This window comes from Zingiber officinale, chromosome 1B (genome assembly GCF_018446385.1).
Source record: "Zingiber officinale cultivar Zhangliang chromosome 1B, Zo_v1.1, whole genome shotgun sequence".
Taxonomy (NCBI): domain Eukaryota; kingdom Viridiplantae; phylum Streptophyta; class Magnoliopsida; order Zingiberales; family Zingiberaceae; genus Zingiber; species Zingiber officinale.
In genome coordinates this window covers 101094438-101107546 of record NC_055986.1, presented here as the reverse complement: position 1 = coordinate 101107546, position 13109 = coordinate 101094438, and the positions used below count along the sequence as shown (strand labels likewise).

Here is a 13109-nt window from a genome sequence, read left to right as displayed (position 1 = left end):
AGCAAATCTCGCTGGCTATTATAAGTGTTTGGGTGAAATATAGAAACAGCTGTAGCCGATTTAAAAAGGCAAATGCAGGATCAAATGGTAACAATGCAAAATTGAAACCTGAGAGAAGGTTTTTGTCAACTAATAAGAATAACGACTTTGCGATTAAATATTGCTAATTGTAATATATACAATAATAATAACAACTAAGCATTATCCCATCTAATAGGATCGGTTATATAGATCCTTTACTAATTGTAAGATATATAAAAAATCTAAAAACACATAACTTGATTCAATTGAATCAACACAAATTATATCTGTAGAAGGTTCAAATTGTGACTAAAAAAGCCAATGTAACACCAAATTGTCAGATGTGTGAACTACTTCAAATATAAATTCTTGGCATCAGCTGCACTATTTCACAGGATGTCAATCATTTTATGCCATCGAGCAGTCACTTCATTTCTTTGGTATGCCACTGGTATGCTTTGGCTATCGCTTGATTTCAATTCCAACACTTGAAGGGTTCCACAAATTACAGGGTTAAGATTCTTCTGGTGCTGGAAGAGAAAAATTGTGGTACTTATTTGATTTCACATAACACCGGAAATTCTGGTACTTCCTTGATTTCACATAACACCAGACAAACCTATCCTGCATAATTACCAATGAGGATTTATATAATTGATAGCAGCTTCAAGGGAAGACAATAGACTGCATAGCCCAATCTAAACATCATTGGAAAAGTTTCAGGAATGATAGACAATGACACTCCAAGTACACACTTGATATTTATATTGATCACGTCTAAATTTTTTTTAAAAATAACTATATCAGACACTTGAATCTGCATCCATATTGGATACTTGTACCCGAGACCAAGTAAAAAGGTGATATTATCTCACAGATGGGAGTATACAGCAGCCAAATGTAATCCTGTTCGGGCTAAAAATGAATGTTCAGCCTTCAGTTAATATAAATAAGAAGACGTTCTGGTTTTTGTCCAACTTCACAGACATAATTTAGTGCCTCAAAATATGAGTTAAACCATGCTGAAATTAGTTTCATGATTTACTTTTTTATTTCAATTAGGTTGCTCCATCAAATTAATTTGACTGAGGGATATGAAAAACTAATTGGGATGCCCAATCAACACTTTTAGGCAAAAGAATTAATTTGAAAAAAAAAAATCTGATCAATTATCTCTCCTCTTCTATTCCCCCTCTCAGATTCTCTAGTCTTGCCTCTTATTCTCTTTCTAACCTTTGGGTAGCCATTCTTGCCAGCAATAACACGTAAATTCCATCAAATGCTGTATCAAAGGTGCAGCAGATTCCATCATTTTGCTGGCCTAAACACTACTTATTTGCTTGCCTAAACACCTTCACCAACACCCCAATACAACTGTGCTGCTTGTCCTTACAGATCCAACACCATGGCATTCTATGGAGAAGCGCTACCATGTCAATAGACCGTGACTACAGAAGATACCTCATCATTGCCGCCAGCCCAAACAAGATCAATCTAAAAGCTGAGTGCCCAGAATCTTTTGTTGGTGTGACGGGAATGTGGTCTAAAAGCTGAGTGCCCAGAATCTTTATTGGTGTGACAGCAGTGTGGGGGAAGCATTGGCAGGGAGGAAAGATGACAAAGTACAAAAAATGTGTACCTCAATTGACGATGGCACATACAGTTGCATCTGAATCAGCAGTCTTGCATGAGAAAGAAGATATGAGACTAGAAACTTGTGTAATAGACTAGAATCAATATAGCAGTGGCACGGAGACCTCTTCTAATGACTTAAAGAATAATCTTAGTGGTCTCAAGCCCAGATACAGAGGAGAGTTTGAGTTAGGTTCACAGTTAACGTAAAAGATAGGCAAATGTAATGTATGGAGGATCCATATAGTTGATCCCATTAAAGACTTGATTGTTACATGACATCTGGAGCACTAGTTGCTTCTCTTCTCCTAGTTTATAATTGTCTATGATGCAAAATTAATTTTTAAGAAGAGGATTATGATGGAGAAAGCATGAGGAAAAGCTAAGATCTGTCATCTCACAACTGAGAGCGTGAGATCAAGGGCAGAAGACTAGCAGTGAGGATCTGCTGATATCCTAACCTCAGGGATGGTGAGTGAATCCAACATCAGGGAAGAGGTTGGTTCAATGAAATAAAAGATAAATTCTGTGTGCCTCAGGTAAGAGTCTCCTGATTTTGTGAGGAAGAAAATAGATATGAGAAACTTATTGCTTGACAACAAATAATGGAATGCCTCTTTTTTACACTTATAAATAACTTAATCTCATTAAGTTGTAAGAGCATCCACAAGTTTCCCTATCACTATATCTAAAATTTAGAGTAAATAACCCACTTTATAAAATTTAGACAATCACTTTTCACTACACACTACATCAACTACCCTAAAAATTTCCATCATCCTTAATTTTTTATTATTTCCTTCTCTTTCTTCTATTTTTTATTATTATATTTACAGAATGAATAGAAGGAGAGAGATTGAAAAGAAATATTATTTTATTTTTAGGGTAGAAGCTTCATTCTCTAAATTTAAAGAATCACTATTCATCAACTCTAAATTTAGAAAATGGATAGGGTAGCTTATGCACAGATTTTTTAGTTACCCTATCCAAAATTTAAGGTAAAATCTTTAGATAGGGTAGTTGATGTGGATGTTCTAAGTAAAATAGGCTAACTACACTAGAAATAATAAAAGAAAAAAATAAATTAAATTTCATATATCGTAAAAGTACAATATCTCCTGAGAACAATATTAGAAGAAAGGAGAGAGAAAAGAGAAAGGAGGGATGAAATCTAGACCACAAAACATTAACTAAATGATATTAACTTGGGATCCTTTTCATCTTTCCAGCCTTGTCAAATAAATTTGACCCAAGTTGATGACTTGATGATTGTGATTTCAATTTTTAAAAAAGCGCATTTACCTAATTGCAACATTGGGTATAGTTCATGAATGATTTAAGATATTAGCCATGACTCAAATAATCAAAACTTAAAATGATAAGTGCAGGAGGAAAGTACCCACGATTTGAGTGCATTACATAAATAATTTATAAATGATGGAAGTATGGTGGGAAAATATTCAGATAACCATTAAATAGCATAAGTGTACTATAGATTGTCATTACCTAGATATTCTGTCTGTATTCTCAGAAGGGACTTATTTCATGAGCCAGTTTCAGTTGCCACTCAGGAACTAACCGTCTTGCTTGAGGGGCTGTTGCATGTTTTGCTAATGCAACTGCATCACCAGCATGAATTACCGAAATAATATCTTCAAGAAGTTCATCTCTACCACCTCTTAGGGGATCCTGTTTGCAGAAGATCTGTTGTCAGAGTAAATCAAGAAAGTTTTTAAAAGAAACACACAACTATTTGAAGAGGAGGAGATGGACACAGCATAAAAGATTTGTTCTGCCGTTGCGTCAAGAAAGTAGGTGTGCATTAAGAGAGCAATATATGGTGCGACTAACATCTACAATGACCTTCTAGAATGCCACCCTATGCTAACTTGCTTCTCACCTGATACAGAACCCATATTACCCTTTACATTCTTCTTCACCCAGTCAGTTACTCTTTCACTCATTTATTCTGTTTCTAGGTTATTGGCCTTCCAATTTAAAATAGGGGAACATACAGATGAAGACAAAGAATACAAGAGGTGAATCAGCAAAAATATTTCTCCTTTCTCTCCAAATGATCTCAAATACATGTTAACACACAGCAGTTCATACATCAGTGTCAGGCCACTATTTAGTATTCACTCTAGACTCTATATTGGAATCAAGTTCAAGGCAAGCAATTTTTTAAATATAAATTATTTCATGCTACAATTATGTTAAATGTAATATTTTGAACAATTTTAAATTAAGCCAAGCTCATAATGTATCTTACTCCAACATGCTAAAGCAAAGAATCGAGTTTCTCTGGCTGTTGTGATTATTCAACTTAACTCTGGATTTGTGGGTTTTTAATGTGCTTTTCTTATACAACAAGAAAAATCAGTTGTGTGCCTAATTTTTACCAGAGATGAGAAGATTTTGGCAGCTTTTCAACACAAAAAATCAGCAATTTGCAGCTCCTTTCTCACTTTTGGTTCTGTCCAAAAATGGAGGGAAATGATGGAGGCCTTAAAAACGGTTAAAAAACTGGTTTAGCCCAGCATATCTTACGAATAACAAAATCAAAGTGGGAAGCACTGTGAATTTGTCTACTTGAGGGGAAAGGAGCCAAATGACGGCAATGAATGGGAAGGCAACAAAGTTGCCTTGTCCACTTCAGTTGATGAAGAAAAAGTAAGGGGAAAGAATGGAGCAATTCAGAGCTCCTTTTCCAACTTCTGATTCTATACAAAATTGGACAGAAGAGAATGGAAGAATTGGAAAGTGGTAAAAAGACTGGTTTAGCTCAGTATGTCTTTGGAACAACGAAACTAAAGGGCCTATTGTTATTTTCTCTCATCCCTCTTTTCGTCTCTTTTCAAGTAGACAAAACAAAAGAACCCCGTCCTCTCCTTTCTGTCTCCTCTTTGTTTTTCCCTAGCTGAATAGTGCAAAGAAGGCACATAAAAGAGACAAAAGATTGAGAGAGTTAAAAATAGATGGATGGATCAAGAAAGGAGGAATAACGACAAATGGTTAAAAGTAAAAACTAAAAACTAAAAAAAAGGCGCAAATTAGTTTCATTTGGAAACCTATTATTTTGGTGGCCAATTAAACTGGTTTAAGCCAGTAAACCAGTTAGTGTGTCATATATAGACCAGTTTTTAGCACCATGATGGATTATATGCCATAAAGATATCTTTTGATTCTTCAGTAAATAAAAGAACACAAGAAAATAAACAAAGGATATCAGCTTAAACTGGGGGAAAATGATAAAATAAGTCAATTGTTCAAATGCTCAAATTACCTGCAAAAACAAATCAGTGTGCGTCTTGCCTTCATACAAGACTAATCTAGCTTGAGCTCCAGCACTCTTAAGAGCATTAGCGAAGTCTTCACTGCAAAATTAGGTAGGTTGCCCACAAAAGGCCAAACCAAAAATTTGAATCAAATAATTGGAGTATTAATATAAAACAGTGAGAAGAACAAAAGAGGCAAAAACAAATATTTTAGCAAACAGGTAAAAGAAAGATAGGAAAAACAGCTAATCATCTTTATCTTTTTATATATAATATAGTTAACAAAATGTCACTGCATCCTATAGTAATGATTTCATAATTAACCTTCACATTATAGCCAATTTGTTTCAACTGATTACTGCAATTGGTAAAGCTAACAGAAAATAGTCATCTGAAACATGGCGCTTAAAATCTCAAGATTAAATGGTGATGCTGTTCTAGTGACAGATCTGAATTTAAGGTTAATTATAACTATTGCCAGAGTCATTATATGGAGTTTTCAAGTCCAAGGAATTAGATTAAAGCAAAATGCACATACCAAATTTGTCTCAGAGATCAGAAGTGATAAATAAAATAACGCATGGCGATATGAATAAGTTCTAACTTCTAAGAGCTAGTTATTTCAACTTCCAACAAATATGTTTTTTAATAGAGTATAACTGTTGAATTTAGATTAATGGAACAGAATTCAATTTCTGAGTTTGAAAATTTGAGTTTCATTCATCTATTCTTATAATGACAGTATGCAGACAAATATAGAAAATTGCTGAGATCAACAATGCACTATGTTTGAATACTAATTTGATTGTCAAGAATGAACATATAGAAACCTGAACAAATAACTTCATAAGCATAAAATTTAAACAAGTATGATGGTAGGAAATAAGGTATATACGATACAAACATACTAAAGCAAGTCCTAATTATTTTACATAACTTTCATATTTTCAAGTTCTTAAGAAATTTCAGAAACTGTTGTTCAATCAAGAGTATATTTTTCATTGTAATGTTTTAAAATCTCCTATAAGTTTGTCATGACCAACCTTGCAATAGAAGGTATCGAATAGTCGCCTGTTCCATGGAAAAGAATAATCTGCGGGAGATAAGAAATAGCCGGCTCAACACTCTTGTCCCGTGCAGTTAACTCTGGAGAAAATAGCTGCAACGATTCTTCCCCTTCCATTATGCTGTCATAGGATTTCAAAGTTGTGGCATTGATATACGAGAGTGCTATTAAGTAGAAAATAGAAAATAGAGTAAAATAACACAGCAGTGCCAACCATGCAAATGACAGAAGCATTACCTGAGAAAGATTCTGCGATACAGGCCACGATTATGGAAGTGATCGACCAACTTGAGCAAGTTGTATCTGTTGAAATTCAAGAACATCTAAGAATTTCTATTTTGTTATAAACTGAGTACAAGAAAAAGTAAATACTAAACAGGACATGGTGGCAAAAGGCGAATGCGCTCGCCCCCAGCACCCCCGCCAACCCGTCCCAAGGCCAACACGGAGGAGGTAAATCACGGGCGGCTACTAGCCTTTGGAATAGTGACTAGCGCATAAGGGAGGCATTTATCTCGGCTTTGCCGAAATTCGAACCCAGACCTCATGGTGGCAACACCTCATGCGCTAGCCACTAGACCCATCCGAGGGGACCAAATACTAAACAGGACATGCTCTATACAATCATAATGCAACAGTAAAAAAATAGCTCTGATTTGGAGCAGTAAACTGAATTAATCAAACTAAGAATAACATGACATAAGACACCAATGGAACTTAGAAGAACTCAAGTATTACCCCCCAGACAAACCAAAGTAGGTCTTTATTTGGGATAGACTCCAAGTTGTCTTTTCTCCTTTCGATTGTTTCACTGCCTGATCCAGAAGCACACATGCAGCTATATGTGCACCAGCTGATTGGCCCATTAGATGGATCCTGCATATTAAATAATTTATAAGGTAACATATGTGAGACATTTGGAATGCTGATATTACCCAGCATGCACAAAACTATGGCCATTACACAATTTTTTTTTTTGCCATTACATAAACTTTGTTGTGCCATAGTTCCTTCTATTACTTTATTAGGTACCTTTACTAGTCAATCTGCTTAGATTGACACTATGACAATGAATACATCAGCTGCCATTGAATATGAGTAATTATGTTACTCAGATTTGGACTTGAGTACCAGTATGCCAAGGTAAGAATGAGGATCTTAGAACTAAATGTTCTTATATAGGGGATGGGCTTCTACTCCTTGAATAAACAAGAATAGACTCAAGTCTCAAGGAATGTGTTGAGAAGCTAATAAAAGAAAATATTTCCATACAAATATATGATTCAATGAATATCTAACCCGTCAACAATATTATCAAATCCTAGAGTGCACCACCTTTAACAATCACATCATCCTATGTTTGGAGAAGGCTCAAGCTCCTTTTATGTATACCCTAATAAGCATAACACCACCAAATTAGAGATCAATTAGAAGTTCCAATAACACATTTTAGATTGGAAGAAACTTATTTGATGGTCAATCATATCCAAGCACATTCCTATATTGGTTAATTGATATAGAAAATTATTTTTACTGGTACGACATCATCAACCACCACACACAAGCATTATTTGCCAAGATAATTAAAATCACTACAAAACTTAAACAAAATGCTCAAATCAAATTAGAATAAATAGAAGCATCAATCAAACATTAGAGAGAAATGAGGCATAACAGAGAAAAGTATACTTCATACACTGTCAGTGTAGTGGAATACAAAAGGCAATATAAAAACTGCATAGGCTTTCTAACGTTAGTGAAGAACCTTGATCTACCATAAATTGATTCATTAATGAACTTAGGCAGTCTCTTCGGAGACATCCGATAAAATTAACGAACTTAGGCAAGAATTTAGGAGAGAGATCAAACTATTTTCCCTGACATAAGGTTATAGAGAGTGAGCATTACTTTCAGCATGAAATTCCACAAATCGAAGACATAAATTGAAGATGAAAAAAAAGTAGAAGATCCAATAGTTTCACAGATTTTAGTGTAACAAGATAATCTCCAAACCCCACTACTATACCACATTAGTACTCTCCTTGCAACCCCCCACCCCCCCCCCCCCCCCCCCCAACACACACACACAAAAAACAAAAAAACAATGTCAAGCACCAAAAGCTGATACTTACACACTGAGTGGGATACAGACTTCCCCATGAACACATCTAAAAAATTGTAGAAAATGAGATTCATACATCTAAATCACTATACTTTTGTTGGATACTTTTACTCAAGTTCTAGTAACATAGCTACTCCTAGAATGCATGCAAGTATGCTATACATGTCCAAGCCCACATTAAATCAAAATTAGCAACTACATCCAAAAGTTAATCTAGATGTCTTTATTAGTTTAATTTGCAGTGAAAGTTGTTTAGAAGCATATATGTATAGTGATCAATAATTATACCTGTTAGGATCACCTCCATAGCTAGCAACATTGTTGCATATATATGATATCCCCTGGGAAGCATCTTTTATCATATCACTTATTGTCCCTTGAGGAAAGTTTCTGCAAAAGAGAAAAATTCCAAACAAGATCAAGTTGTGTATCTAATTAAAAATATATAAGTTCCATTTGTATGTGTCTCCGCATTACCTGTAATCTATGCAGGCAACTATGACATCTCTTTCTGCTAAACGTTTCCCTAGAAGAGCACCCCATGCTTTATAGCTGGAAAAAAGAAAGAAAAATAGCTAACTAATAATCATTTAACAGTGTACAGATGTTAAATCATAAGTAACTCAAGCTTTGTCATTCTTTATGATGAACTTAACTCACCCAATGATCCAAGCCCCACCCGTTACAAATGCAACAACTGGCTTAGGTGTACTAGTATCAAGAGGCAAATACAGATCCAAACTGTTTGGAAGAAATGAGTAGAAGAGAGGAATCAATAATAAACAAAATTAAGAAAAGAAAATTCACAGTTTTTGTAAGCCTACCGGTTTCTTGGTTGTTCTCCATAGATTACACTTCTACGTACATGTTTAGAGAAGAAATAGTAATAACCAACTAGAGAAAAAGGACAAATGTTAGTTAAGGCACTTCCCTCAAGAGCAACTTGATAAATTATATTGACTTGTAAGTTAACACCATAAGCCCTGGTAGCAAAATTAAAATTCTAGTACAAACACAATAGCAAAAAGGTGATCAAAATAAGAAAATCATGTACCAGATGCACTAGGACAAAGTTTAGTAAGAGGTAGCACCTTGTATGAAACCAGGCATAAGTAATACAGCATAAAATCCAAGAGCAAGAAACCTTGAAATCCACCGATAACCAACTCTGCATGAAAGTAAATACTTAGTAATAAGCATTCCACTTGTACTTCTTCTAAACAAGCCTAACCAAAATGAATATGTAACTAAAAAAGAATAAAATTGTCATAAGTATATCCTTTTAGGCAACATAGCCACCCTCCAAACACAAAATTGAGAGCTAAAAGGAATAAATATGATTATGGTATGTATAGTTTCTTAAAGGTATTATCCTGGAGTTGTAACCAATTCTTTTTCGCATGAATAAATATGATTTTCGAAAAAAAAAATTGAATATATCTTCTCAAGCACAAAAGGTCGAGTGTTTAACTACTTCAACAATTTCATGCTAATGTTGAAAGGAAACGAGTACTCCATGAAATGTCTTTGCTCTAACAATAAACAAGAGCACATCTCTCATGGTTTAAGGTGTACCATTCCACACGTGACATGGGCATGAATTATTAGCAACAAAATTGCAACCAATGCTGCCTAAGTAGCTTTGATTTATCAGCTGATGGTTGATGGTGTTCTATGAGATCTCATGGAAAAAGAACCAAGATTTAGTGCTAGAAGATATTAATTATTGTCTCTTGAGCTTTGATGGTTCCTTTAGATGAACTATCTCAATCATGACTTTCTTTCTCTCTTAACTTGTGGAATGTCAATATGTAAGGACTAAGAAATGTTCTCAAATTAGGGAACTCTTACTCATCTTTATGATTATACTACTTCAGGAGACTAAATTGAAATAGTTTTTGGGCTTTTAGATGAAAGAACATAAAAGAGGAAGTGAACATATAATGCATGAAAGAGAAGAAAGGGGATATACTAATGGAATTTAGATGGGTTATCACAATACAACTTGAGGTGCATGGACTCTCAGTTGCACAATTTTGAATTTCATAGGATTGTCATTTTCACAATTTCACCTTTCTTGTGAGTCATACTGTTTTATATAGCTCCATTTTTCCATCACCTTCTCATTAACCATCTGTGACCTTTGGGGGGAAAAAGGTAGATATTTATTCATTAAATACCAACTGTTATGTACCATTGATGTTTAGGCCCTTGATAGTTCTAGGGAGCTTCAATATTGCACTCTGAGAGTTTCTAGTGAGCAAGATAAAAATCATGGACTGGTGAGAATAGGTTGGACTTGAAATTATTCAATTAGATCAATGAAATATGACATATTGATGGTCAGTAAGCTTACTAGGACCAATAGATATACAAATTTCAGCTCTTGACAGACAGGATAGTACCCCAAAATATGTGATGGGTTTTTGCTTCATGAAATACCAAGAATGTTATCCTGATAAGGTAGATAAAGTTATTGTCTTGTCTTTCACCGGAGTAAAAAAATTCTTGAGAAATTCTTTTAATCTTTTATAAAGCACCAAAATGTTCTTATATTTTCAGTTCCTATAGCTGTACTTGCTGCTCATGTCTTTTATGAATTTTTAGCTTCCATCATTTTATTTATCTATTGAAGGTTACATCATCAAGAACCATTATTTTTATTTCTCTAACTCTCCTTTTATTCTGTCATATGAATCCTCGTGACAAGGGATCAGGCTAATTCCTCTTTTTCTTCTGAAATAATGGAGGAAAACAAATGAGCTATATATTTTGCAGGGTTGAACGGTATTTATATATTTCTTGTAAAGTTCTCCTGACACTTGAGTATGAACTACTCTTTCTTCCCATTGTATATGCTGAAGGAACAATGTAGTAACTGATCATATGGTAATATAAAGGAAGCTTCTTTGAGAAGTTGGCAATTTTCCTGTGGCATTTCTATTTTGATTATCATTTCTTAGTCAACAAGTTCCACAATTTGGAGTGTCAAATTAAAATCGTCATTTTTGATACCGTCCATGGTTACCTTCCTAGGATGTTTGGGTACTCTAAAAAACTGACGCCAAACTAGAGTGATTTTATAAATGACATTATAGTGCACTACTAACCTGTGTTGCTCCTCGAGCCATATTGTTCTCCAACAAAACTAATTTTTCAATTATTCTAACCACGAAATCTCACAGTTTCTAACAAATAAATTTGAAACAGTCGGATAAATTAGAGACGTCAAAAAAAAGGGCATATCTTGATGTGCTTGCTGTCAGAAAAAATAAATGCAAGATTTTGAGAAGTCGGAACTGCACAATTATAATCCGAGAATTTCAAGCTAAAAAGAATATCTTTAGTATTTCGACATAAAGGTACCTTCAGAAGGGGAATTGAGACAATAAAAAAAAAACTCTTTCATAAATGGCTCCATTGAAAAACAGCTTTCATGAACCTGTGGACGTGTACTAGTGTTCGATAGGGTTATTAAAACAAATCTACTGTACCCAATACGCGCAAACGCGGAATTTAAAGTCAAAAAGTCAACATCAAGACTGAAAAGCTACGACGCAACCGAAAGTCCGAAAGAAAGAAGTACTAACTGGAAACCACGAAAGTCGAGCAAACACGATACCAAAATACTAGTAAGAATAGCAAATGGCCAAAACAATAACAATAATAATAATAACAATAATAAACAAAGGGCGCGGCGCAGGCATAAACTTTCTAAATGTGAGGATCAAGAACAAGGACGTACCCGAGATATTGAAGGAGGATAATGGTAAGACGAGTAATGAGGTACGTCTCTGCGGCAGCGTGGCCCATTTCCTGCCGGAAGGATTGGCGGCGAGGCGGGGGCTTGAACGGTAGATCACCGCTCCCCCTTCTTCTCAGGCTGCCGGAGGAGCCCCACCAGAGGAACGGCCTCTCCAGATCTGAGTCACCTGCGGCCGACGAGTCTGTTCCTGCACCACTTCCTGCGGTGGCGCGACGCCCGAGATCGGACCCCATCGCTTATTCCAGGAAGAGAGAGAGAGAGAGAGAGAGAGAGAGAGAGAGGCGAGTTTTGAAACGCGAGAGATAAACAAAAGAAGGCAGGCGCGATGTTTATGCGGGCGTGCTTTTTTTCTTTTCCTTGTCGTCAGGTATCGTAACTCTTAACCTTTTACACCCTAACTTATAGAATATTCACCTTTCTTCCGTATAAATAAAGAAGAGAGACCCTCCAATGGAGGACACGTAGGTCACGTTCATTTTAACATTATTTATGGATTTAACTGTCCGATCATTATTTATGGATCCGATTGATCCAAATCCATACTCGCATGCGCCCGAATAATTTTTTAAAATTTTACTTGTTAGCTGCGTTCACACAATTAACTCATGTGTGTATTACTCATGCATGTTTATTCAAAATTATTATTATATTTTAAAAAATATAAATTAATTAATAAAAATTTCTTAATTAACTAATAATTTAGAAATTATTATTATCATATTTAAAAGAAAAATATAAATTAGTTATTAAATACTTAACTAACAATCATAAATGTCATTATAATATAAATCATCCTAACATGATAAATCATATGATAGGAACCCATAAGATATTCAAATCTATGTCACATCATTAATTTTTAACAAATATTTTATCCATAAAAATATACTATCTGTATTAAAATTAAAACAAATAAATTAAAAACAATCTATATTTTAAAAAATTAATTGAATCCTCGATTCGGATATTATACCTACATTATCAAATACCAAAACTCAAATATTAAGACTCAAGTTTAGGTTAACTCAAGCTTAGTCAACCTAATCAATCTTGATTCAGGAGGAATTACACCAACATCTCGAGATGGACAATTAGCTAGTGCATGGTGGTGGTGATGTTGTACTATGAGATATGAGGGTCAAATCTAGGCTAATAGTCGCTCGTGATTTTTCTCTTCCATATTGACATGAGGACGAACTGATAGAGATAATAGGACGAAAAAAT

General features: G+C 34.8%; 1 protein-coding gene across 2 annotated transcripts; it reads right to left on the bottom strand.

Moving 5' to 3' along the window:
- Positions 1-119: 119 nt before the first annotated feature.
- On the bottom strand, positions 120-12199 carry LOC121970430 (probable isoprenylcysteine alpha-carbonyl methylesterase ICME). Of its 2 annotated transcripts, none has more exons than XM_042521170.1 (12): positions 11865-12199; positions 9211-9287; positions 8944-9013; positions 8780-8860; positions 8597-8671; positions 8408-8509; positions 6736-6873; positions 6235-6300; positions 5975-6118; positions 4940-5030; positions 3160-3342; positions 120-640 (listed from the first exon to the last, which is right to left on the bottom strand). In XM_042521170.1, exons 1-11 carry the CDS (start codon positions 12116-12118, stop codon positions 3181-3183), a joined length of 1260 nt encoding a protein of 419 aa, XP_042377104.1. In that variant the 5' UTR covers positions 12119-12199; the 3' UTR covers positions 120-640; positions 3160-3180. The 2 variants fall into 2 exon arrangements, with proteins under 2 accessions (XP_042377104.1, XP_042377096.1); XM_042521162.1 differs by having other exon boundaries at positions 120-645; positions 11865-12198.
- Between the last annotated feature and the right edge of the window lie 910 nt (positions 12200-13109).